The sequence below is a fragment of the Malaclemys terrapin genome, chromosome 2 (assembly GCF_027887155.1).
Source record: "Malaclemys terrapin pileata isolate rMalTer1 chromosome 2, rMalTer1.hap1, whole genome shotgun sequence".
NCBI classification, from domain to species: domain Eukaryota; kingdom Metazoa; phylum Chordata; order Testudines; family Emydidae; genus Malaclemys; species Malaclemys terrapin.
In genome coordinates this window covers 108,916,598-108,944,495 of record NC_071506.1, presented here as the reverse complement: position 1 = coordinate 108,944,495, position 27,898 = coordinate 108,916,598, and the positions used below count along the sequence as shown (strand labels likewise).

General features: G+C 43.2%; 2 protein-coding genes across 3 annotated transcripts in view; one reads left to right on the top strand and one right to left on the bottom strand.

The window, feature by feature from the left end:
* SIRT5 (sirtuin 5) overlaps positions 1-19,935 on the bottom strand; it is a 30,681-nt gene extending 10,746 nt beyond the window's left edge. The window contains exons 1-6 of one of the 2 annotated variants that reach the window (XM_054018329.1): positions 19,829-19,935; positions 15,532-15,670; positions 11,987-12,120; positions 8,727-8,952; positions 6,965-7,052; positions 2,668-2,721 (exon numbers count right to left, since the gene is read on the bottom strand). In XM_054018329.1, coding sequence (XP_053874304.1) covers positions 2,668-2,721; positions 6,965-7,052; positions 8,727-8,952; positions 11,987-12,120; positions 15,532-15,646 — 617 coding nt within the window. In that variant the 5' untranslated portion in view covers positions 15,647-15,670; positions 19,829-19,935. Of the gene's footprint in view, positions 1-2,667; positions 2,722-6,964; positions 7,053-8,726; positions 8,953-11,986; positions 12,121-14,419; positions 14,473-15,531; positions 15,671-19,828 lie in introns of those variants that run through there. The other variant, XM_054018328.1, reaches the window with a different exon arrangement.
* Positions 19,936-19,957: 22 nt separating this feature from the next.
* On the top strand, positions 19,958-23,391 carry LOC128831674 (uncharacterized). Its single transcript, XM_054018327.1, has 2 exons — positions 19,958-21,913; positions 22,887-23,391. Exons 1-2 carry the CDS (start codon positions 21,310-21,312, stop codon positions 23,354-23,356), a joined length of 1,074 nt encoding a protein of 357 aa, XP_053874302.1. The 5' UTR covers positions 19,958-21,309; the 3' UTR covers positions 23,357-23,391.
* Positions 23,392-27,898: the final 4,507 nt, after the last annotated feature.

Sequence of the window (27,898 nt, the reverse complement as noted above, 5' to 3'; positions counted from 1 at the left end):
AGGGGTTTACACACCACAGGGCAGGATCCTGAGAGTAGGACAAGGTAACTTTTCTATGACCTCTATTGATTGGGGTCTGAGGACAGGAGATTTGATAGGGTGAAAATTTTTCCTGCAGTCCAGATTCCTCATTACTGGAGGAAGGCTGTCCAGACCCTGAACGAGCATTTGGAGAGAAGCAAGCGTTAAGTAGGGGTGACTGCAGGATAGGGGACACCAACAGGTCCCTCGACTGTGTGAATTGCGGTGCCACAGCCCCTCTGTGAGGTGAGGGCTGTGCAAGAGGAATCTGTTGTGAAGAAAGGTTCCTCTGCACCGGTGTCCTGAGCTTTGTTTCGCTGCCGGCCAGCTCAGAAGATGACGGTGCCGGGAGAGCAAGAATAGCCTGCGCGGGGGTCAGGCATGTCAACATGTGTCGGCACCGAACGGTGCCATGAGAGAGGCCGGCAACTGGAAGCCTCGGCACTGAAGCTTTGTGCTCCCGCCGCAGGCGGGTTTCGTACAGTGCCAGAGGAGCCCGGCGCGTCAAAAGTGCTCAGCCAGGGAAGTGCCGGGAGGGAGGTTGTAGACCTGCCCGGGGAAGTCTTCTCCAGTGAAGTACCCTTTATGGGTGGAAGTGAGTGCTGTTTTTTTGAGGTTTACTTTTCTTTCTTTGAGGCGGGGGGAGGGGGGAGCCTGCGGCATGTAGCAGAGTCAGTGCTAGAGAAGCTGATCCTAAGGACGTCTGGAGGAGGAGCGGTTTTGGTCTCAGCTCCCTGTCCTTATGTGCCCTGGATTTTAGCTTGCTACAGTGGGCACATTTTGGGGGGATGTGGGACTCCCCCAAACATTTTATACATTTTGAATGGTCATCTGAGAGAGGGATGGCATCATGGCAGGTAGAGCAGCGCATAAAGCCTGGGGAGCCAGGCATGTCGGAAGCGGCTGCTGCTGACAGGAACGAGAAGGTTGGGTTTTTTTGGTTGGTTGGTTGGTTGGTTTTAAAGAGAGAAAAAGATAGGAGAAGTGGTATCTAATTACTACTGGGGAAAACTAACAAGGAAGGTATTTGAACAAAGGGAGAGAAAAGTCTCTAACGAGTCTGCTGACTTCCATCTCAGCCGGGGATGGTAGAGAAGGAACTGGGGAGACCGGTTGTACCTGTGTACTATTAAGGCACTCAGCGTGTGCGGCAGGCTCTGCATGTGCACAACCAGTACAAGTACAGCTGTTAAAATCTCCGAGCAAAGGTGCAGGGACGCACCAACACCTGGAGTGGCGCACCCACAAGGACATCTCGAAGAAGAAACAGGACAGGATCCGGGAGACGCTGCTGCTGTGGGTGTGTGTGAAGAGGTGGCCTGGGGCCCCGCCAAAGCTATGGGCAGGGGGGACAGCTCGGGGCTCCACTGCTGCTGTTCCGGGACCAGCTGCCTGGGGCTGCCCGGGCAGCGGCCGTCCCCCAGAGCCACCCCAGCTGCTCGGGCGGCCCTGGGGTCAGCTGCACCAGTCGCTGCAGAAGTCACGGAGGTCTGAGAAAGTCACAGAATCTGTGACTTCTGTGAAAGACTCGCAGCCTTAGGCATGATAATATAAAAATAATGTTTCACATTACAGCTGAAGCGAAGATATCAAATCTCTTATTCCAAAGGACTCTATAGTACTTTACAAAATTGATTTTGTGCTGGCAGACATCAAAGGGGGTATGTTTGTATGGAGTCAGTTGAACAATTGAGGATTTAAACTGCTACACTCCATTTGGACCACATCATCTTAACCAAAGTATACAGGGAGAGCTTCCTCTGTTATACAGTGCAACGATATCTCTGGGTGAAGTACGGAAGCTGTTTAACAAGACTGAACAATGCTACCCAACAGTCTTATGCAAGGAATAAAAAAGACTGTAGCCAAGTGCAAGAAGTTGAGGCAAATCATTTACTGCCACAAAAAGTGCCATGGAATTTTTAATGATCACAAGATACTTTGCAGCAGACATCTCCAAGCATCGTATTAGATACTGCCTCAGAGGAAAGAGTGCTAGCTACTGAATAAACAGCAGATTATCCTGTAGTACTTGGTTGCTTGCTACCGCTGTTCAGTTCCCCACTTGCTAAACAATCTATTCATTTAGCCTAGTCTTTACCAGATGCTTACACATAAATAAGCAACCTATTTTTCTTCACTATAACCCCTATCCACATTTCCTTTGTCAGTTATCTCTTGTAATGTTATGTTTAAATTTAAGATGTTTTGCACTATGGGCAGGTCTACACTTAAAACGCGGCACTGGGGCAGCTGCACCAATGCAGAGCTTAAGTGAAGACACTCCTATGCTGAGGGCAGAGCTTCTCCCATCAGCATAGTTAATCCACCTCTGCAAGAGGCAGTAGCTATGTCAACAGGAGACGCTCTCTGGCCAACACAGCGCTGTCTATCCCGGGGGTTAGGTCGGTATACCTACGTCATTTAGGGGTGGATTTTTCAGACCCCTGAGTGACACAGTTATACTGATATAAGTCTGTAGTGTAGACTTGTTCTGTCTCTCATTTTGTAAGAACTTTCACGTTCTTCTGATGCTATGTAAATAATATTAATAAATTCATTTGTGGAGGCATCCTTTCAAAGTACTTGTGCAATTTGAGGGGGATCATGTTGGTGTGGTGAAAAGAGATGAAAGTCAGCACTCACCGAGGAAGATTTTCCACTGGAATCTTGGCATCTTCTATTTCAGGGTCTGGAGCACTGAAGTCAAAAAATAAAAAAACATTTTATGTACCAAACAAAATGCTTTTACAAGTAAAATGTATTTCTCCAGAGCACTCTCGCAAATCAAGGTGGTTTAGTAGCCGTAGGAAATAAATATATATACTACAACACTAAAGTCAGTAAAACAGGCTCATCATTGGTTTTAGAATGGCAAGAACAATAATAGGGCTCAGGTGCGAGGCACAAAAAAGGGTGGTTTCCACTTATGTGGAGCACCACAAAGGGCATGGGGGAATGCACGTATGCCCCCCCCCCTTTTTCTTCTTTTTTTTTTTTGCTTCTCTCTAATGTAAAAAGTCCTGGGAAGGGCTTTTTCTTCCTTCAAAACACATTTTTTTCTTGATTTTGTCACATATGAGAAATTCAAGACTTGTCCACCTGGGACAACACTATATGACCACAGATGGGGCAAGAGTATCACTACACAGATACCAAGGAAGTGAAACCTGATATTGAGGGGAAATGTAATTTTCAGTCAGACCATTTAAAATACTGTTTTTTTTTTCATGCCTATTTAACTAAGTTTTTTCCCTCCACACAAAATGTATAGCACTTTATTGGTATACAGTTATTTTGGTACAACACTCCTAGCATGGATACAGTTATTAACAGTATAGTTTATTCCTGTTCAGGAAGGGGAATAAGCTGAACTGGTGTAAGTGCATCCCCACTAGTATAATTGTGTCCTCCCTCAGAGCTGTACCAGCATAACTGTAATTGGTTAAATAAAAAACAAAAAAAATCACAGATCTAACCAAAATAGTTATACCAATACAAATTGTGTGTGTAGACCAGGCCTAATGCAACTGGAAGAAAAGACATGTTTGGATCTAATGCCCCCATGTTTTCAACTAAGAGGTGAGAAAATTCCAAAATTCTCTCTCCATTTTTCCCCCATCACCACATGCCATCAAGCAAATTCAGAGAGACCAGATTTGATATCCTTAATATAAAGGTTAAAAAAAAAAAAGAGTTTTAGATCTTCTTCATATGTCATAAAGCAGCAAAAGTGGGCACAAATCCAATCTTCCCTTTGTAGGTCATCTTTGGCTAGGTATGAACTACAAAGGGCATAGCTATGTCAGTCAGGGGTGTGAAGAAATGTGACTCCTGACTGACGTAGCTGTGCTGGCACAAGGCACTTAGCATAGACCCCATTATACTAGAAAAACTGCACTTTTACCAGTATAGTTTATTTCATTCAGTACAGCTGGAATAAGCTGTACCAGCAAAAGCACAACTTTGCCAGCATAAACTATGTTCACACAAAGAGTGTTTTGCTGCTATATTATACAGTAGCAAACTGCTCCGAGTGTAGACCTGGCCTTTAACTTGAAGCAGCTCTTCTCTTCAGGAGATCTAGAAGGAAATTACTTGTTAAATGACGGAAGTCAGATTTACCATCATTTTTACCTGAAGTTCTACTTTCTGTAGGCTACATGCAAATTGTTATTTATTATTTGTACTGCTGTAACACATAAGTCCCCGAGACACGATCAGGATTGATTGCAAGGTGCTGTAAAAATATACAGGCCACAGTGCATAGGAAATGTGTAGCTACATGCCATAATGAAAAGCAGGTTGCCTCCACACTGCAGTGTGTAACTACACTTGTCAGTGAAAGGCTCTGGCTGTAGGGGAACCTGTCAGAGCCTTTCCCCACTGCCTCCCCCATGCCAGAGCCATTCCCTGCTGCCAAAGTCTCTTTCTGTGGCAGGAAAAGGCTCTGGAAGGTCCCTGTGGCAGGAAAAGACTCCAGCAGTGAGGAAGCAACTGCAGGACACTATACTGCTAAAAATAATAGTGTAGACATCGGAGGCACTACTTGGGTGAGTAGAGAGCTGTGTAGGGTGTATATACCCAGGTACACAGCCACAGGGTTCAGGTGTGTCTTTACTTTACTCACCTAAGCGGTGCCTCACGGTTTACATTGCTATTTATACCCATGCTAGGAGGGAGCATAGTGTATGTATTCTACACTCTACCAAAAGAAGCATGTAGTGTAGACATACCTATAGAAAGACAATCCCTGTATCGAATTGCTTACTATCTAATTTAAGACAAGATGAACAAATGAGCATAACAAACGGTAGAAAGGATGGGAGGAAGAAAAGGGGATAAAGGTAACAAGTTCACATGGTAACATAGGATAGTAACCACTCAACTTGATGGTTCCAGACCATCTAAAAGGTTTGTTCTAATGGAACGGATATACACTTTTGTGTAAGATTTAGGATCAACAATTTTTCATACACCACCTTTATATCTTGTGATATTATGGAGCACCAAAGCCATTCCAAAGTTAAGGTTATAATCAAGCTTTTACTACAAGCCTGATAGTTCTCCTATCTCCAAAATCCACAACAAAGGAATAGGAGTCTAAAAACTGTCAGATTAAGACTGAGGTGGAGATAGATGTTTTCTACTAAATGTGAAGTGATTTGGACAAAGGGTTCCTCCCTAAAACACATTTTCAGCAGCCTCCAAAACTTCTGAACTTTTGTTTCTGATGACAGAGTGGCAAAAATTTTAAAAAGGGGAAAGTGAGGAAAGGAGAAATAGTACATAACCATTTAATTCATCTGGTCAAAATCTCGTGCACAGAACCAATGTTTCATTTCCTAGAGTCCAACACTAAAAGTTTCCAAAACTAGAAAACTTTGCTTCAAATCCAGTCAAGGTTGCTAAGTGACAGCAATGTATCCATATATCACACCATTTACAAAACTGAAGTACTTGAAAGCAAATAAAAAAAATAGGTAAGGACATCTTGAAGGTTACACTACACCTTCCACAATATTTTTTTAAACAAAATATGTATTTTATCATATCAACCACAACTGAGAGACATGGATCGCTGGGGGAATTTTAATGTATTTTTGATTTTGATATCTAAATATTTCAAGGAATATTGGTATATGGGGATATTAGTTAATATATCAGAAAAATAAAAGGACCCATTGCTGTTTCTTGAGAATAAGGGTGTAGCTGTAGTTCAATAGCCAAACATATGACATTATGTGGCCTCACCTTTGAAATAATTGATGTGTCATTAAAGTGCTCATTACTGATATAATTTGTATTTGACAGAAAATTGTATTTGATGTGTCACTCAGGAATCTTAATTGATCTTTGAAATACAGCTTGTTGGTTTTGGAACTTCCCAGATTTGCTGTTAAACATCTTTCATTTTTCCTCTTCTGCAGGTGTCACTGCATTCAGTGGCAATCCAGACCAGTAGGGGACTGTCACCACTTGTCCTGCAATCCTGGGTGCCTTACAATACCCTGTTTCCCCGAAAATAAGACAGTGTCTTATATTAATTTTTGCTCCCAAAGATGCGCTAGGTCTTATTTTCAGGGGATGTCTTATTTTTCAGAAATAAAAAATGCCTTATTATCGGTGGATGCCTTATTATCGGGGAGGTCTTATTATCGGGGGGATGCCTTATATTACAACGAGAGGCAAAACTGTAAGTAGGCCTTATTTTCGGAGGATGTCTTATTTTCGGGGAAACAGGGTATTTTGCTGCTGTAGCTCCCAGCCTACCTACAAGCATGCAGGTCACACCCTGTGTTTGTGTGCTAAACAGCCCTGGTTCAGCAGCTCTGAACCTCACTCTGGCTTCCACTAGCCTTGGTTACAACCATCAAGGTGACCCCAAATACATTCCCAGTTCTGAATTTTACCAGTGTGGTAGGTGTAGTGAGTATGTCAGGCCTGACAAGATTTGCTGACACACAGTAGTGAACCACAAATGGGGCTTGGTGTCACAGGAGGTAAATGAACATTCAAAAAAAAAAAAAACACTTTAATGAGAGATATAAAATATAAACCTAAATACATAACACATAACTGGATCCCGGTTAGTCTCTGCTAGTGGGTTATTTTTAACAAACTTATTCTGCTAACTTCCTGTAAGTAAGATCGTTACTTAAAAAACTTGGAAAAACATGGCTAAGCCCCGTGTGCGCTTTAGCAGTGAGCTGTTTCAGAGGTCTGACATCCCCCCAATTCTCAGTGAATAAAGCTAGAATTAATGAAACAATATATCCTATGTTTTCAAAGCATCATGTGGGCTTTAAACCCGATTCCCACTGAGGTAAATGGGGGACACCTGGCTAAAACCCAGCCCAGCTCTGAAAATATTTACTCTGCTAAAGATAATAAATAAGTAGCAAACTGAAAAAGAGAAAGTATGGGTTTCACAATATATTACCCTTTCCCAGCCAAAGCTGGACATATTGGACTCTTGTAATTCTTTGCCACATTTCCACAGCTGGTGCATCGGGTTTTGAATAAGCTACCTGAAATGCACAAAGCAGCAATTCCAGATTTTAATATCAAACAATGACTTTCAGATGTGGTTACGCATGCAAACAGTTATATCCATCCCAAGTGTTCCCTTATTTGACATTGGAGAATATATCTTGTGGGCAGTTTAAGTTACAGGAACACAGAACTAAGAAATTCCAGCTTGGCAGCACTGTGAATTAGTTTATTATAGAGCATGTACATAAAACATTTTTGATTGGCAGTCAAAGAAACCAATAGCATATGTATTCCCAAAGCCAAGATAGCAAAGGCAGGAGTGCAAGTTTAATAGAAACTGCCATGCTGAACCAGAGAAATGGCCCCTCTAGTAGACTATGGTTTATCTCATGACATCTAGATGATTATCACAGTATTGCTGAACGTTTTTCTTTTTTGTTTTTTTTTTAAACAAAAAAAAATGGGAATTGTTTGCAATCTGGCTAAGAAGGATGACTTATGATGGTAGCATTTCCTTCTGCATACAGGAGAACTGTGTTAAAACACACACTTTATAATTTGCACAAAAAATGTTCAAAAAAGGTACCTCTGACTTCTCAAATAATTAACAGCGAATGATATAGTGAGGCCTGACATTACTAAGACTTCGTAATATAGTGTAGTATATTTTGTAAAAATGAATTATAATCAAAATTAAACTACACTTATCAGAATAAGTGAACAAAATACTTTGTGATGTATTATCCCTGCTCAGGAACTGGAAAACTCAATAATTTGTAATTCCTACCCTTTAGGATAAATAAGCTAAGTTCTATTGTATGAGTATATTCATCCAAGTGGATCTGAGACATGTAAGGAGAAAGTGTTAAGAGAGAGACAGTTCCAGTACCATTGTCAGTATAAAAAACAAAATGACAAACAACAAAGGGAAGAGACAGCAGGTGATGACAAGTTCAGCAATAGTTGGTCAGAGTAAGTACATGTTAACCCACACACCTCCTTCGTGTGGTGTTCTGTCCCATCTAGTGGCACCAAGACCACTTAGCGAGAGAGAGTTAAATGAGTCTGCTCTACAGCCTTAGCTAATAGCCAGTTGACTTTTAGCTCATGCGATAGAGGCTCATGCACTAAGCTCCAGAGGTCCCAGGTTCGATCCTGCCCGCTGACAACTGGGGTCTGTCGGCGCTACACATGCATTTAGATTGGTAGAAATTTTCCATCTCAAGTGCTTGACAGAAATTGGGTTTTCAACAAAACAACTGTTTATGAAAAAAAGTGTCTGCTTTCCCTGAAAAATGTTGACTTTTAATCTAAAACTCGAACACCTGAAAATCAAAAAATTTTTTTGGAAATGCCACCAGAGCACCTCTTGCGAGCGATAGTGCAGGTGTCTCATGCACTCATCCCAGACTACATCTCCCATGCTGCACCCTGGTGTCCCCTCTTGCTAAGCAGCCATAGTGCATCATGGGAGGCCTTGGCCACAATGTGTAACGGGAGATGTAATCTGGCCAGGAAGCCAGACCCATAAAGGAGAACTGGACCACTGGGCCACTAGGCACGTGGCATTTCTGAATAAAAATGGTTTTGGTTTTCAGTTGACGTTTTTGACTGAAAATTTCATTTTCTGCAAAAATTCAAAGATTTCAGTAGAAACTCCGCCCTCCATCTTCTGATCAGTTCTAGTGTATGTGTGCGTTAATACTAACCATGAATTTCTAAGAGGTGTTTTGTGCCTGCCTTTCTGTGGAGCTCATCAATGTTCTGAGTAATGACCACAACACTCCTTCCCTGTTTGCTCAGTCTGGCTTCACACTCGGCAATGGCAATATGAGCTGGATTTGGTTGTTTACTCAACATCAGCTCCCGACGGTAATGATAAAATTCCCACACACGGGAGGAGTTCCTTGCAAAGGCTTCTGGGGTAGCCAGTTCCTGAAAAAAAAATTCATTCATTAGTAATAAGAGCAAAACAACTACACCTGATAATAACTTATATGTGACTGTATCTACTATTAGGGATGTCAAACAATTAAAAAATTAATTGCATTATTAATCACACTATTAAATAATAGAATACCATTTATTTAAATATTTTTGGATGGTTTCTACATTTTCACATATATTGATTTCAATTACAACACAGAATACAAAGTCTTCAGTGCTCACTTTATATTTATTTTTGATTACAAGTAGTTTGCACTGTAAATAAACAAAAGGAAGTATTTTTCAATTCATCTCATACAAATACTATAGTGCAATCTCTATCATGAAAGTTGATCTTACAAATGTAGAATTAGGTACAAAAAACTGCATTCAAAAATAAAACAATATAAAATTTTAGAGCCTGCAAGCCTACTCGGTCCTACTTCTTGTTCAGCCAATCGCACAGACAAACAAGTTTGTTTACATTTGCAGGAGATAATGCTGCCTACTTCTTGTTTACAATGTCACCTGAAAGTGAGATCAGGCATTCTCATGGCACTGTTGTAGCTGGCGTCGCAAGATATTTACGTGCCAGATGCACTAAAGATCGTATCTCCCTTCATGCTTCAACCATCATTCCAGGTGACATGTGTCCATGCTGATGACAGGTTCCGCTCAATAACAAGCCAAAGCAGTGTGGACTGAAGCATATTCATTTTCTTATCTGAGTCAGATGCCACCAGCAGAAGGTTGATTTTCTGTTTATGGTGGTTCGGGTTCTGTAGTTTTCGCATCGGAGTGTTGCTCTTTTAAGACTTCTGAAAGCATGCTCCACACCTCGTCCCTCTCAGATTTTGGAAGACACTTCAGATTCTTAAACCTTGGGTCGAGTGCTGTAGCTATCTTTAGAAAGTTCACATTGGTACCTTCTTTGCGTGAAAGTGTTCTTAAAATGAACGTGCTGGTTCCTCATCCAAGACTGCTATAACATGAAATATATGCCAGTAAAACAGAGCAGGGGACATACAATTCTACCCAAGGAGTTCAGTCTAAAATTTAATTAACGCATTATTATTTTTTTTAACAAGCATCATCAGCATGGAAGCATGTCCTCTGGAATGGTGGTTGAAGCATGAAGGAGCATATGAATGTTTAGCATATCTGGCACATAAATACCTTGCAATGCTGGCCACAAAAGTGCCATGCAAATGCCTGTTCTCACTTTCTGGTGACATTGTAAGTAAGAAGAGGGCAGCATTATCTCCAGTAAATGTAAACAAACTTGTTTGTCTTAGCAATTGGCTGAACAAGAAGTAGGACTGAGTGGACTTGGGGGCTCTGAAGTTTTACATTGTTCTGTTTTGGAGTGCAGTTATGTAACAAAATAATATATACATTTGTAAATTGCACTCTCAAGACAAAGATTACACTACAGCACTTGTATTAGGTGAACTGAAAAATACTATTTCTTTTGTTTATTATTTTTACAGTACAAATATTGTAATCAAAAGTAATATGCACATTGATTTAATTTACAACACACAGAATACAATATATATGAAAATGTAGCAAATACATTTCAATTGTTTAACAGTGAGATTAAAACTGGGATTAATCGCAATCATGTGAGTTAACTGCGATTAATCGACAGCTCTAGTTATTATGTAGATGACAAGATAATAACATCACAGTATTTGTAACCAGCTATATCTAACAAGAATACAAGTCAATAGCCAGAATCAGTCCTCCTTTTTCTATAGGGCCATGATAAGTCAGTGTTATATAGGAGGCCCAACTAGATGATCCTAACTGTTCCTTATGGCCTTATAATTATGGATCCATAAATACTGTATTTTATGCAATGAAATAAGGCCATTCAAAGTTGCATATAATTTTACTGTAATATTATCCAGAATTCTCTGCTTTTACACTGTGCACACACAACTCATTCTACACTGCCCAACCAAGCCTCCTCTTGAGAGTACAAACACAATACAAAAGAAAAACAAAGAAATTAAGTGCAACATAATAGTTAATATTTTATATGCACTAAAGAAGCCATAAAACTGGATACCTTTGCATGATATATTTTGTGCTACTGGTAATTTCAATTCTGCCTTAATTTATATATAATGTAGCCAAATAATAGGCTTTCATTCTGGCAGCAACTAATACTTTGTCTCTGCATGCCTATAAAATCTCAGCCATAATTCTGCATTAATATGGGTTTAGCATTCAGTTTTCTTGTTTAAACGATAGGGGGAGAAAGCTCATTCAAATAAATCCATCTGAACTATATACTTGCAGTGCTACATAAAGATTGAACATTAATATGTCAAAGTTCTCATATGAAAAAAACAACATTTATATAAATATACTGTATTTAAATGCACAATTACTGAAAGAAATACAGGTGCATTTTTATCATATCAGTAACTGGATAACTACACAGCTGCTCTAGTTTCCAGAAGAATTAAATCTTTCATGAGCATTATCTTACACACACACACACAAAATTGATTATGATAGCAGTGCAAATATAAGAAAGGGAACATTAAATCAAGTTAATTTTGAGCCACAGAAGGAGCACAGACAGCAGGTTGCAGTAGGAAGTTGTCAGAGTATGACAGACAAAAGCATCAAGACAAGAAGCAATCAAACAAACAAACAAACAAACAAACATGTACTCAATACTCTCCATCCCTGTTTTTTATATTTGTCTGAATTTAGAAAGGGAGAGGTGTCCTGCGGGAAAAAGGCAAGCAGGGAAGCAGCAAGGTGGACCCCTAAGTGTCTCCAAGACTGCTAAGACTGTTGTGCTGACCAGTGAAAAAGAGAAGTTGCAGTTGCATGAGGCTATCACAGTGGAGCGCGTGAGAAAGAAGCTGCAGAGATGGCTGAGCAGAGAACATTTTGTCACTACTGGAGCACTGTGGGAGCACTACAATCCTTTAAATAGGTAGCTGCTTCTGACTCATTGTAATGGCACATCTGAATTAAAGAAATAATAGTGGCTCATCAAATGCCTAGCCCAACTACATACCTGAGCTTGCCATTTTCTCCAGTAGCCCCCTGTGCCTCTGAAGGTAGGAACACCACTCTCGGCACTAACACCAGCCCCTGTAATAATGGCTATATGCTTTGCTTTGGCAAACACTTCTCGAAAATCCGCCATATCTAAATATAATGGAAAAAATTAACAATAATTGATTCACCAGTTTTGTTTCATTTTTAAAGAGACCATTTAATCACTCAGATATATAGCAATGGGCATACAAGCACAAACGTGGCTATTGGGCAAAACAGGCATACTTTTAATTTTAGAATAGCTATTCTTTCCTGATGTTCTGTAGATCACAATTAGAAGTGTTATCCATGAGAAACCATTTTAAGCCCTGATCTTGTAAACACTTATGCACACAAGTAGCCCTACTAGCTGCAAGAGAACTACTCTTGTGCATGAAGTTAAGTACACATGTTAAGTGTTTGGAAGACTGAGGCCTTAAACAAAAGTCCCTATGCTGGAATTAACAGGGATATAATAATAATTCTGAAATGCTGTAATTTCTAGTTATATGTAAACCCCTTTCAACCAAGGGGTGACAGGCTGACAATATCCTGAACAAACCTTATGGAATTAAGATAAACTTTACTGAATTAAGTTAAACCTTATTGAGTTAGGGTTAATACTTTTGAGTTACACTGCATTAAAAATGCAATTGTGTATGTGATACTGTGGCATTGTATATACCTTCTCTAGTAGGAGAGGGATGCTAATATACTACTTCCCCCTTTGAAGCCACACCCCTCCCCCGAGGTCTGCATATAACTAATTCAAACTGGATTCTCCAGGGACCAAAGGACAATGAAAGGATTGGATAAACAGCCCGGGTTTAAACTGTCTAAGGGCTTCCAAGGAAGGCCCCAATCTTTAGATTAGGGTTGAAAGGACTGGGCCTAGTGAGGCCCCATAAGAACAGGTGCTAGTTCTGCACTGTGGCTGTGATAATCTTGTGATCACAAAGGAAATCGGTGGGCGGGGGGGAAGCTGAAGGACTCCTCCTCCCATAGCCAATGTTAGGGTTGGGGTGATGGCTGGTAAGCTTATTAGCATGCATGTAGGTTCTTTTATTGGTTTTAGTATGTTTTCTCGGTAACGCTTTTTACCGTAAGAATAAAATAGGCTTGCAGGGGAAGTGCTGTGTGCTACTTTATAACTATAGCAATTACATCTGTTAACCATCGCTGAGGAGAAAGCAAGCAGGTGTCCTTGGGCAACCTGTCTGTGCTGGGAATAACACAGTGAAATCAGGGAACTGTGCAGCCTGGAAATACCCCAGTCAGAAGGGAAAGAGATGCGGGTCTCCACCCAGAAAGACAATGGCTGGGAAGCTTGAGAGTGGGTGCCCTTGCTGGACCACTGAGGGGAAATACAGATGTAGTTACCCTGACCTGTGATACAACCATCTTAAAATTCTTCATACATTATGCTAATTACAAGGAAGACACAAACTAAAATCTAGTTAGTGTAAAAAACATTAATTGAAAATAGTTTAAGGTACAACACCTGCCTCTGAGTTACCTTGTCAATTTTTAGTTTGCATTTACATTTATCAGTCATTTTCCCAGTAATGTGTGAAAAATCCACACAAGTAGCTTGGAAAAGTGACTGATTACAAAGAGCAAAGAATTCAACTAATACACAAAGGGCTTGTCAAATGCACAAACTGAAAAATAAAAAATATTAGCATCTCTAATCTCATTTAATTATAGTCATCTTAGATGTTTCCTTGAACTATAGCAAACAAGATATTTGCAAAAAGAAATATGATTTGTATGTCAACAGCAATCCTTTAAATTGACAGATGTTACGTGACCTTCCCAATCTCATAGCTCAAACCAGACCACATCCCTCCTAGAAAGTGACTGTGGAGGTGGACCTTCAATACTGACCATTTGTATTTTACTATTACAATCTAAAACAGTGGTTCTTAAATTGGGGGTCAGGACCCCAAAGTGGGTCGCAACCCTATTTTAGTGGGGTTGCCAGGGCTGGCTTACACTTGCTGAGGCCCAGGGCCAAAGCTGGAGTCCAAGCCCCACCACACGCGGCTGAAACCTGAGGGCTTCAGCCACGGGTGGCGGGGCTTAGGTTACAGGGCCCCTGCCTGCGGCTGAAGCTCCTGGGCGTCAGTTTTGGCCCCCCATCACACAGGGCGATGGGGCTCGGGCTCTGGCCCCCCCTACCCCATCCTGGGCTGTAGGGCTTGGGCAAACTCAGGTTTGGTTCCCCCGTCCTGGGGTCATGTAGCAATTTTTGTTGTCAGAAGGGGGTCGCAGTGCAATGAAGTTTGAGAATCCTTGATCTAAAAGCTCTTGCTTGTTGTATTCAAGTTAAACTAACTCTTCTGATGAAAGATTTTCATGTAGATTATCACCTGGATTTGAACAGCTGTAGCATTACCCAATGCCCTACCTGTGAGTTGGTGGGAGTGGTTTCACTACCTCAATTCCTGCAGAAAGCCTGCACTGCAGAAGGGGAGGAGTGAATTTTACTCTGTATGAATATGCAAGACAAATCTAAATATACACACAAAAATATACAGTGACACAAATATATTGCTTATTTTATAAATACCGACATGATAAAAAGTGTTACCAGGAATAGCCATTTTGACCCCTAACTATGTCAGGAACTTGGCAATCGTTCAGCTCGATTGCAAGGAAGGTGACTTTCACCCATTTTTAAAAAAACCAAAGCTTCACAGCCACACTTCTCCATTTAAATACTTGTCTCTCCAAGAATCTCACTTTCAAACTAAAATACAGATTGTTATTATTAAAGCCCAGGCAGGTTCAAATCAAGTTTTTATTCAATCATCATTCTCCTCCTGATTATTACAGTTTCATTGTAGTGATGCTGTATTTAATGTTGAGACTGCATTTCCATTCTAAACACTCATTATCAGGCACTTGTAACTTGGGACAGGTAACCTTGAAGGCTGAAATTTCTCATGCTAGGTCTAAGCCTAGAAGGAATTTTTTTTAAACTTTTTTTTTTTTTTAATCTTTTCAGTCATTTGAATTCAAAGTTTAAAAACATACCATTTATTATATTTTCCATAGGATTTTCTTGCACTTAAACAACCAAAACATTTTTTAAACTTCTAGCTTGCATCCACATGATGACTAATTTGACTTGTTTCCAAAAGTTAAGATTAAAAAGTTACAGAAACACAAGGAACGCGCAAACAACATTAATTTCCCATAGCTTTACAAAGGGATAAGGCAGAGAACTGATACTACAATCACAGAGCCAAAAATGATTCAGCAAAGGAGACTGGTGGTTTGGACCTTGCAATCTTTAAAATAAGGAAATATGTGCAGGCGTTATGCAGTATGTTTATATAATATACTCTCTCCAGTTTGGAACATTTATGTTGTTCAGTACTTTGGGTCTGCAACAATGCTGCTTAACTTTAAGATACTCAAAACTCAGAAAGCAAGGAAGAGAGAACAATAATTTACAGAATATTTGTCTGGAGTATAGAAAGAAAAATACATATAAATTCATTCCTGTGCTCTTACTTGAATTAGGGCGAGCCATTTCTAAGCAAAGCTTTTGTTTCTTGGAAGAAGAAGGCTTAAGTCCACAATATGCTTGCGAAACCAGCCTTCTACTGGTAAACTGGAAGAGACTCATCAGGATCACTTTATAGTTCTTAATCTGAAAAGAGAGATCAAATGAAAAGTTATATGAATACACGTTTATGTGGCAAAGACTATACAGCGAATATACTCTTAAATACTCTCTTTTCTGTGTCACAAAAAGAATGAGGTTCAGTATTTACCATTTCATCCTCCACCCCGTTTATCCAGCCCAAGTATTGCTTATGGACAAAGTTCACAACTACAGTATTTAAAATTTACAGAGCAATCAAATAATATGATAAAACATAACATACAAGATTTAAAGGACTGCCAATCCTCCTCTTGTGGAGAAAGTACTGAAATATGTACATTTTTTCCAGGTTTTTTCCCAGTACGAAACAGACATGTCAAAACCTTACTTGAACTCAAGGTGGAATAGCCAATTAATATTTTCCCCCATAAAATGAATTAATTCTTTCCCTCTGCTGTGACTCTTGAGTCCTTGTATTGAAAACATACAGTATGATCTCATGGGTTTAATAAAAAAAATGTGATACTGTGCAGACGCAGTAATGCTTAGCCAATACAGGGCTTTTAATTTTTAATACCTCACACAACCATTAACTAATTCTGAGATTTATTCCCCCTTTACAGATGGTAAAACATACACTGGGCAAAATTCACAACTGGAGTAAACTATTACAACTTACACTGATTTCACTGGGAATTGTGTCCCCTTATGACAAGGCTCATGAGACTCTGAGACAGGGTAAGGGTGACCAAGTGCTTAGTAGGCCAATGGGCTAAGACCATTCAGCCAAGCCCATAATAAAGATTTCAGTCCTGGTGTTAGATCCAATTACCTCTCAACACAATACAGCTGCTCTATCCTTTTCACCTTGGTATTGTAATTTTCCTTATACTATGTAACATTTATAAAAAATGAACATATTGGAAAGTCTTATTGGTAGTATTTATAAGTCAATTTTCCTCTTTAGTGATAAATGGAATTTAAAGTATTTTTAAAAGATAAATCCCATATAATCCACAAAAACATAGAGATAATCAACTATACAAAAATGGAGGTAAGTAATAAAAAAAAAAACCCTTCATATTTATGTTCACTACAACCACATATTTTTTCCCTTACATAGAATCTTCCCGGATATTTAAAATCCACAGTACTTTCCACTGACTCAGATGTTCTTACATCCCAATCAAAAGAAGAAGCTCCCCCTATATTTGGAAACTGTCGGAGGTAAAAACCACACACAAAACCAGTGATTATTTCCCTTATTACCTCATCATTCTCATAATATTGAAAGAATAATCTATATAAAAATATTTAAACCAATTTTAACTATCTGGTATTGATGACAGAACTACATACTAAGATTATATTAATGCAGAGAGTTTATTGCACTTTACAGAGATCAGGATTTCATTACTGGCATCACAGCATAATAATTTTGTCTATCAGACACGTTAAAAACATTAATTTTGTTCAAGCATACATTAAAAATAATTATACTCAAAATAGATCATATACAGGTCTGTCTCATCTTACGCTGGGGTTACGTTCCGCAGTCAGCGCCTAAAGCAAAAATCACGTATGCTCAAAATTACATTGAGTGTAATGGCGGGCGGAATTGCCCGCACTACAGAAACATTATTTAAATTATTTTTTTCTTTTTTTTGTTTTGTTTTTGCCGACCGCGTAAAGCTGAAATCGCGCATGTTAAATGCTCCTAAGATGCAACAGACCTGTATTGTACACACATACAGCTTAGACAAGCAACTGTAGTGCTGAGAGCATACTGTAGCATGTATATGATGTTTCACTGTGCAACAAAGTAAAAGACAACAACAGTATGTCAAACAGAAACATTTGGGCCTAACTCCTGCAATGATAAATGCGTGGGTGGACTTGTGTTCACAGACCCAATCTGTGGGTGTTTGCATTCATGTAACAATTGGCTGGATCTCATATTAGAATCTCACTGAGGCAATGGTTTGTGGCAGGAATGAGAGACAGATAAAGGGAAGTCTTATTTAAAGTGTCTCATTGGGTTAAACATGGGAAAAACCTTCACTTGCTCTTTTCTAGACTAGAAAAATGTGAGCGTTAACAATTCAAATGCAATTTTGCACCTAGTGTAGACACAGTTTAGCACTTTAAAAATGTGCTAGCTCGTTTTGTTCAGCCCGAGTGCGAGCCTGGATTAAACACAACATATCCTGCCCACATTATATGCCGGGGTCTGTCTAGACTAGGATAATAGGTATTTGTTTTTTAAATGTATTGGGGTGACCTTAACCAGCTAACACATTAAGACTCACTTCCCCCTACTTCAAAGCAAGTAGAAAAATATTTATCAAAAATGTCCAAAAATTTTACACTCATCCAGCCCCAGAGTCTCTGGTTATGTCCGTGGTCCAAGAAAAGACCAGATCTACCAAGGGTATGCTGAAAAATAAGGACTCCAAGACCTGGATCTTTTCAGGCATAAGCCACATTCATCTGCCTCCCTCCAATTTTGTATCACAAACTACAAGGCCCTTTTTGCTAAATACAGATTTTTGGCATGGGAAAGGATAAGCCTGTACATATCCAAATTCTATCAGGAATGTAGAGAAGCGCTAAGAAAAGCCATCAAAGAGTACCAGATGGTAGAAAAGATGGTGCCGCAGGTGGCTATGAACATATCAGATGGCCCATGGCCATTAGCTCTACCACACAGTGTGCCTCTTGATCACAGGTATCCAATATTTATTGCATAGCAAGTACATGTGACTAGAGAGGACATCCAACAAGTTGGATGAAGTTCTCCACTCCCTCAAGGATTCAAGGGTGATGCTGAAGTCACTAGGGATCTACACCCCAGACCATATCATGTCTAATCTAGAAAAGAAGGCTGAGAGGGAACAATACAACAGTCTGCAAATATACAAGAGGTTGTTATAGAGAGGACACAGCTATCAGTTGTTCTCCATGCCCACGAATGGTTAGACAAAAGTAATCAGTTGAGTTTGCATCATGGGAGATTCAGGCTGGATATCAGGAAAAAACTAACTGTAAGAGTAAAATTCTGGAATAAGCTTCCAGGGAGGCTGTGGAACTCGCATCATTGGAGGTATTTAGGAATAGGCTGGATAAATACCTGTTGGGGATGGTAGGGTATACTTAGTCCCCCTCAGCATGGGCGGATGAACTAGATGACCTTTCAAGCCCTACATTTCTATGAAAATAGAACTTGCCCTTTCTATGCTCGGATTTTCAAATATGCTAGGGACGGTCTTCACACAGTTTTTGTATGGCTTGAATTATACCTAGTGTAATGAAAGCTACACTGGGTATAATTCAAACCATACAAGGAATAGGCAAGCCCTTAATGTGTGTCAGTGTAACCCACACCCACTCGGTGTGACACTCTTATCCCTCTAGTAGTGGCTAGGCCAGTGGTTCTCAAACTTTTGTACTGATGGCCCCTTTCACACAGCAAGCCTCTGAGTGCAACCCCCCTTATAAATTAAAAACACTTTTTTCTATATTTAACACCATTATAAATACTGGAGGCAAAGTGGGGTTTCGGGTGGAGGCTGATAGCTTGTGACCCCCCGAAGAAGTGAGGTTTTTACTCACGAAAGCTTAAGCCCAAATAAATCTGTTAGTCTTTAAGGTGCCACCAGACTCCTTGTTGTTTTTGTAGATACAGACTAACACGGCTACCCCCTGTTACATATAATAACCTTGTGACCCCTGAGGGGTCCTGACCCCAGTTTGAGAACCCCTGGGCTAGGCAACACGACTCATCAGCCTGCCACTGACTTGGCACCCGGCCCATTCTCTTAGCTCAGTCAACAGAGGCTCACACGGGGGCTACCAGCGACCCACTCCCCTGGTTTAACAGGTGGCGGCCTAAGGGGCCTGGGCTGGAGGAGAAGGAGGGGGTAAGCCAGGCAGGGTGGCTCGCAGGCAGTAGGGGCTCAGGCTTTGGGAGCCCGAGGTCCCAGCATGGCTCCCCCGGCCAAGGCGAGGCCAGCCCGGGCGGGGTTATGTCAGGGGGATGTTATCAGCCCCGCCCAGCCCCTGACAGGGCCATGAGGGGAGAGCCCCCAATTCACCCCCAGCCCAGCCCGCCCCGCCTCCCCCGGGGAGACCCGAACTCGGCAGGTGTCCCGGGGCCCAGCCCCGTCCCTGAGCGGCCCGGCCCGGCCCGAGGCGGGTACCCACCTCCGCAGCGGCTGGTGTCGGGGCCCAGCTACGGCCGCTGCTGCGTGCAGCGCGGCACGTCCCGCCCCTGGAGCCGTCGCCGCCGCCGCCAGGAGGAGGAGCCGGGCCCGGCCCCAACCAACCCACGCACCCGCCCCCGGCCCAGCCCTGCCCGCGCCTGGCGCCCGCCCGGGGGATCCAGCGGCTGCGCTGGCGGGAGCCCAAACCCCGCCGCTAACACTGAGCCCCTGCGGCTGCGCCCCTCGGGCTGCCGGGGCCGGGCCGGGCTCCGCTCCGGCCGCTGGTCACACGCTCAGGCGGCCCATGAGCGCAGCAGCGCCTGTCCCTCGGCTCGGCGCGTGCCAGCGCCCGTGGGGCCGCGTCCTGCACGGAAGCAGCAGAGCTCCCTTGCCAGCAGCCTTCGTTTCCTGCTCCTAGGAGCTCCCCCTGGCCGGGCAGAGAGTGTCTTCCACCCAGGGATTTCCCCAACAGCCCCCACCCCCCAGTTTTGTGAATTAGTTACCTGCAGTGTTGCCAATTTGGTAACTGGAAATTTGAATTGAAATTAAAGCATTAATATATGCTTTGAAAGCATATAAAGTGTATGATAAAATACATGTATCTGAAAAAAGTATAATAGATGTGAAAAGTATGAACGGACTAGCTTCCTTGTACAGTTTGTGTTTTTATGACAATGTCAGTACATTCGTTTTGGTGATGTTGGCCAAATTATGATTTATAAGCAAAGTCTAAATGAGCTAATGATGCTGGGGGGGAAAGGCTTCAAGACCAGAGAGTATTTACATTCACACCTAAGCTACCTCGGTATCCAGCAAACAAAGCTGTGTTGCCCAAGTGATAGATTTTGGCTGGGATTGGGTTACAAATCACAGGAGGGGGATGAAATGTTGTTATTCTTATTGTATAAGTAAAGGGCAGTAGAACTGTACTTAGCCTGTGCTGATTGAGGGCAGCAAGAGAGGGTGGGGACAGGTGTTTTGCTTGATGGTCTGCCTGAGTCACCAGTACTATTTGAGGAACCCCCCCCTCCACTGTTTAAAGACAGAGCTGATTAGGCTCCATATATAGTCCTTTGTTTTGTTAAGTGACCACTACAGCTGAAATCACTGATAATCAGATCTAAGGCCTGGTCTACACTAGGAGGTTGTCAAATTTAGCAGCGTTAAATCGAATTAATTCTGCACCCGTCCACACAACAAAGCTATTTAGTTCAACATAAAGGTCTCTTAAATTCGACTTCTGTACTCCCCAACGAGGGGAGTAGCACTAAATTCGACATGGCCATATCGAATTAGGGTAAGTGTGGATGGAAATCGACACTAATAGCTCCAGGAGCTATCTCACAGTGCACCACTCTGTTGCCGCTCTGGACAGCAGTCCGAGCTCGGATGCTCTGACCAGCCACACAGGAAAAGCCCAGGGAAAATTTGAATTCCTTTTCCTGTCTGGGCAGTTTGAATCTCATTTCCTATTTGGACATCATGGCGAGCTCAGCAGCACTGGCAACGATGCAGAGCTCTCCAGCAGAGATGGCCATGCAATCTCAAAATAGAAAGAGGGCCCCAGCCTGGACTGATTGGGAAGTCTTGGATCTGATCACTGTGTGGGGCGATGAGTCCGTGCTTTCGGAGCTGCGATCGAAAAGACGGAATGCAAAGATCTACGAGAAGATCTCAAAAGCCATGACAGAGAGAGGATACAGCCGGGATGCAACGCAGTGCCGCATGAAAATCAAGGAGCTGAGACAAGGCTACCAGAAGACCAAAGAGGCAAATGGACGCTCCGGATCCCAGCCCCAGACATGCCGTTTCCACGAGGCACTGCATTCCATCCTAGGTGTGGCCGCCACCACTACCCCACCACTGACCGTGGACTCTGAGGATGGGATATTGTCGACACCCGCTTCCTCGGAGATGTTAGCGGACGGGGAAGATGAGGAAGGAGATGAGGAGGACGAGGCAGTCGACAGCGCTTACAACGCTGATTTCCCAGACAGCCAGGATCTCTTCATCACCCTCACTGAGATCCCCTACCAACCGTCCCCAGGCATTAACCTGGACCCAGAATCAGGGGAAGGATCAGTCGGTAAGTGTTATAAACATGTAAAGATTTATTTTGAACAGAACATTAATATTAACAGTGGGTTTTTCATGATTACTTTGCCCTAGGCGCTTAAAGTTTTAGTCTTTGGTAGTGCAACTACTGCCAAAAAAATCTAACAATGTCTGGTTTATCATGATTGGTTTGCCCTAGGCGCTCTACTGTTTAGTCCTTGCCAGTGCAGCTACAGTAAAATTCGGTCTATATGTCCGGTGATAGAGCTGAAATCCTCATGGGACATCTCCATGAAGCTCTCCTGGAGGTAATTGGAAAGCCTTTGCATGAGGTGCCTTGGGAGAGCGGCCTTGTTGTGTCCTCCATAGTACGAAACGTTCCCGCGCCAGGCTAGCAGCAAGTACTTGGGGATCATTGCCTGGCAGAGCATGGCGGCATACGGCCCTGGTCTTTGTAGGCTTTCACGAAGCATGCGTTCTTTGTCGCTCTCTGAAATCCGCAGAGTGATGTCACTCATGGTGACCTGCTTTGAATTAGGGGAATGTTAGTATTGGGACTGCTTGCCTGTTCCTTTACAGAACTGTAACCGGCGGTTTACAGCCATGCGGTGGAGGCGGGAGAGGGGCAGCATATAGGCATCTTTCCCGGGGACAGCCGCGAGGGGGTGGGATAGGGGCAGAGTTTATGCTTGCCGGATTGCTGGCAGCAGGAACTGGCCAATGCTAGGAGCATTGCTTTGAACGTGAAAGTAGGACAGTGCTATTATTACAGTTTTAAGCTGCTACAAGTCTCCGGCTTACCATGTCAGCCTGCTACCCAAATTCCGCTTGTCTGATCTGCACTGGAAGACCCCAGGCATTGAATGCGAAGGCCAAAAATTCGACCTTGTCCTGAGTGTGCATGTGATAGGTGCTGTGCATGGTCTTGTTCACAAAGACTAAAAAAAAAATTAACAACAAAATTATCTCTCTCAGGAATTCACTCCCTTTTTCCCATCCCACAGCTGTGACTGTCTCCCGACCTACCCTGGTATCACACTCCCAGAGGCTGGCGCAGGTTGGGAGTAGAAAGAAAAGGACACGGGACGAAATGTTCTCACAACTTATGGGCTGCTCCCGAGCCGAGGCAACCCAGCAGACCCAGTGGAGGGAGAACATGTCGCAATACCAGCGAGCACACAGCAAACGGGAGGAGAGGTGGCGGCAGGAAGACCAGCAGGCGACTCAAACGCTGCTTGGACTAATGAGGGCGCAAACGGTCACACTCCGGCGCCTTGTGGATGTTCTGCAGGACCTGAGGCCGGAGGACAGAGCCCCGCTGCAGTCTATCTGTAATCACCCTCCCCCGCCACAAAGTCCCATATCCCCCTCACCCAAAGTACCAAGAAGGAGGGGCGGCAGAGTCCGTGAAAATTGTCACTCCACCCCTGCAGACTGCTCAAGTACCAGAAGGCTGTCATTCCCCAAAATTTGATAAGTCCTTTCCTTCCCGCCTCACCCAAGCCCCCATCCCAGTTTCATCCCCTGTCTAGTTGCTAATAAAAAATACGTTTGTTAATTACTGTTTCCATCATGTTTTTTTTATGTTTGTTTCATGTTTCATGTTTTTCCCGCAGCAGGGGATCTGTAACCGTCCTCCCCCTGCCAGAAAGTCACATAGCCCCCACACACAGAGTCCCGAACAGGAGGGGTGTCAGGCTCCATTGAAACAACCAGTCCACCAGTGCGGACCACTCTAGAAGCAGGGGCATGTCATTCCTCGAGTTTAGAAGCGTCCTTTGCATCACTACACTACACCCGCTCCCCACCACAGTCTGCATCCCAGTTTCAACACTTTACTGTGAAAACAGTAATAAAAAAAAACAGTGTTCATTAACAAATTGCCAGTCATTTTATTTTTAAACGTGTGTTGGAAGGGGGGGAAGGGGGTGAACGGGTATGAAACTGGAGAGGATAGTGAACATTCACTGGGTAAAGAAACGGGGGCAGGTTCAGCTTCTCTGTAACCAAACGTAATAGTCACAGGTTACCCTGCTCACTCAGGAACCTAGCTTTCAAAGCCTCCCGGATGCATAGTGCGTCCTGCTGGGCTCTTCTAATCGCACGGCTCTCTGGCTGGGTGTAATCAGCAGCCAGACTATTCGCCTCAACCTCCCACCCCACCATAAAGATCTCCCCCTTGCTCTCACAGAGATTGTGGAGCACACAGCAAGCTGCAATAACAATGGGGATATTGGTTTTGCTGAGATCAGAGCGAGTCAGTAAGCTTCTCCATCTCCCCTTGAGACGTCCAAAAGCACACTCCACCACCATTCTGCACTTGCTCAGACAGTAGTTGAATAGTTCTTTTTCACTGTCCAGGGCGCCTGTATAGGGCTTCATGAGCTAGGGCAAAAGCGGGTAGGCTGGTTCCCCGAGGATCACTATAGGCATCTCCACATCCCCAACAGTTATTTTGTGGTCCGGGAAGTAAATACCTTCCTCCAGCCGTCTAAACAGACCAGAGTTCCTGAAAACACGAGCGTCATGAACCTTGCCCGGCCATCCGACGTTGATGTTTGTAAAACGTCCCCTATGGTCCACCAGTGCTTGCAGCACCATTGAAAAGTAGCCCTTTCAGTTAATGTACTGGCTGGCCTGGTGGTCCGGTCCCAGGATAGGGATGTGAGTTCCATCTATAGCCCCACTGCAGTTTGGGAATCCCATCGCGGCGAAGCCATCTATGATGACCTCCACGTTTCCCAGGGTCACTACCTTTGACAGCAGTACCTCAACGATTGCGTTGGCTACTTGCATCACAACAACCCCCACAGTAGATTTGCCCACGCCAAAGTGGTTCGTGACTGACCGGTAGCTGTCTGGCCTTGCAAGCTTCCAGAGGGCTATGGCCACTTGCTTCTGGACAGTCAGGGCTGCTCGCATCCGGGTGTCCTTGTGCTTCAGGGCAGGGGACAGCAATTCACAAAGTTCCATGAAAGTTCCCTTCCACATGCAAAAGTTTCGCAGCCACCGTGATTCATCCCAGACCTGCAGCACTATGCGGTCCCACCAGTCCGTGCTTGTTTCCCATGCCCAGAATCGCTGTTCCACAGCATCAACATGACCCATTGCCACCATGATGTCCACGGCGCAGGGTCCCGTGCTTTGTGACAGGTCTGTGCCACTCTCAGACTTCATGTTCTCACCGCGCTGCCGTAGCCTCCTGCCCGATTTCTCAGCATCTGCCTCTGGAAAAGGTGGATGATAAGGTGCGAGGTGTTGACAACGGCCATAACTGCAGCGATGGTCGCAGCGGGCTCCATGCTTGCAATGCTGTGGCGTCCACGCTGTCACTCACCAGAAAAGTGCGCGAACTGATTGCCCGCCGGCGCTTTCAGGGAGGGAGGGCGGGAGTGACAGTTGGATGATGACAGTTACCCAAAACCACCCTCGACACATTTTTTTCCCCAGCAGGCATTGGGGCCTCGACCCAGAATTCCAATGGTCAGCGGGGACTGCGGGAACTGTGGGATAGCTGCCCATAGTGCATCGCTTCCAATGTCGACGCTTGCCCTGTTAGTGTGGACTCTCAGTCGAATTACTGTCCTTAGTGTGGATACACACGTTTGATTTTGTAATATCGATTCCACATATTCGATTTAAGTAAAATCGAACTACTCTCGTAGTGTAGACATACTCTAAGTGGAAGAGATGGCCTAGGCTGCCCTAGGAGCAAGGTCCCCCCACTGAGCGCTCAGCTGAAATCACTATAAGCTGGGTGGAACCTCAAGAGACATGCAAACAAACATGGGTGTGGCATCATACTTTCTATTTAAGCAAGAGATACCACACACTACAAACTGGAGGCCAATGTTAAGTGCATTGTCACTTGTTCATTCTGAAGCTGAACACTGGTTCCAAACAAGACCAGCAAATGCTCACTATCTTTCTGCAAGAAACTCAACTGACTGGCTAGAAGCATATGGTGCAACAGTGAAAGACTCAACAGTTGAAAAAATGAAGACCTCTCTCACCACATTAAAAAAATTTGCATACATGGCTGATGAATGCACTGATGCAAATGAACAAGTATTAAGTCATTGTGTACATCATCTTGGTGTCAGTGGTAGGCCAGTAGATGCATTTCTAGATGTTCAAGTTATAGAAGACCGATCGGCTCCATCTGTGACAACCCACATCTTAGAAGAGTTAAATGCTTATCAATTGGACCCCACGCAGATGGCTGCTTGTGGAGCTGCAAACTTCTCTGGAAGACATGGTGGAGTACAAGCTTTGCTCAGAGAAAAGTGTAACCCTAATCTCTCCTATACACACTGCAGAGGCCATCTACTCCAACTAGTATTAATACAAGCTGCAGACTCTTCAAAAGACATTAAAAAAGCTATAAATTTAATGTCTTCATTATATTCTTTTTTCAGCAAGAGTCCAAAAAGACTGAATATCTTGGAAAATATAGAAGATAAACTGGGACTGAAGTTCAAATTAGTCCAATCTGGGAAAACCCTCTGGCTTTCTCATGAGCGATCCTTGGCTGTTGTCTTAAAATTACTCCAGCCGTTATTACTAACTTTGGAAAGTATCTACCATGATGGGATAGATCTAAGTACTAAGGCTGGTGGATTACTTTTGCTACTACATTCAGAAGAGACTATTGCCATTCTCTCTCTTGTAAGTCTACTGTTGAAACCACTTGGGTCATTAAACAATGCCATCCAGACATCTGCTACAACAGTAGTAGATCTTTGTCCAGCAATAGAAGCTACATTTGGATCAGAGAGCTATCCATTGGAAAAAGTACTGGAAGAAGCAAAGACTTCAGTCCAGAAGTTGACTAATGAAGGCATTTATATTGAATCCTTAAATGAAGAAGACAAGAAGCATTTAAGACAACTGAAAAAGTACACAGACTTTATTCTTAAAAATCTACAACAGCAACTTCTAGATTCTACTCAGCCTCTACGTAGCTTTTACAGATCCCTGTCCTATAAAACTCAGACTCATAGACTTTAAGGTCAGAAGGGACCATTATGATCATCTGGTCTGACCCCCTGCATGCTGCAGGCCATAAAACCGTCCCTACCCCTTCCCTAGACTCTGCTGTTGAAGTCCCCAATCCTGTTTTAAGTGACTTCAATCAGCAGAGACCCTCCTACTAGAGATCCCTGCCCCATGCTGCGGAGGAAGGCGAAAAACCTCCAGAGGCTCAGTCAATCTGCCCTGGAGGAAAATTCCTTCCCGACCCCAAATATGGTGATCAGTAAGACCCCGAGCATATAGGCAAGAGTCTCCAGCCTGACCCCTGTCAGCCATTATACTATTTACCTACCATTGCTTGGTTTTCCTTGACTACTATGCTTTACCATTAAACCATTCCCTCCATAAACTTATCTAACAATCTTAAAACCAGACAGGTCCGTCGCCCCCACCGTTTCCCTCGGAAGGCCGTTCCAATATTTCACCCCTCTGACGGTCAGAAACCTTTGTCTAATTTCAAGCCTGAACTTCCCCACGGCCAGTTTATATCCATTCGTTCTTGTGTCCACATTAGTACTAAGCTGGAATAATTCTTCTCCCTCCCTTGTATTAATCCCTCTAATATATTTAAAGATAGCAATCATATCCCCCCTCAGCCTTCGCTTTGTCAGACTAAACAACCCAAGCTCCTCTAGTCTCTTTTCATATGACAGGGTTTCCATTCCTTTGATCATCCTAGTGGCCCTTCTCTGCACCCGTTCCAGTTTGAGTTCATCTTTTTTAAACATGGGAGACCAGAACTGCACACAGTACTCCAAATGAGGTCTCACCAGCGCCTTGTACAACGGAAGCAGGACCTCCTTATCCCTACTAGATATACCTCGCCTAATGCATCCCAAGACAGCATTGGCTTTTTTCACCGCCACGTCGCATTGTCGACTCAGTCATTCTGCGGTCTACAAGGACCCCTAGGTCCTTCTCCTCTTCCGTTACTTCTAACCAATGCGTCCCCATCTTGTAACTAAAATTGTTATTAGTCATC

Bases quoted from the DNA above. Each gene is read 5' to 3' on its own strand.
- LOC128831674 (XM_054018327.1), top strand. From the start codon at position 21,310: ATGGCGAGCTCAGCAGCACTGGCAACGATGCAGAGCTCTCCAGCAGAG. The intron at 21,914-22,886 runs GTAAGTGTTATA...CCCATCCCACAG, and splicing joins ATCAGGGGAAGGATCAGTCG to CTGTGACTGTCTCCCGACCT.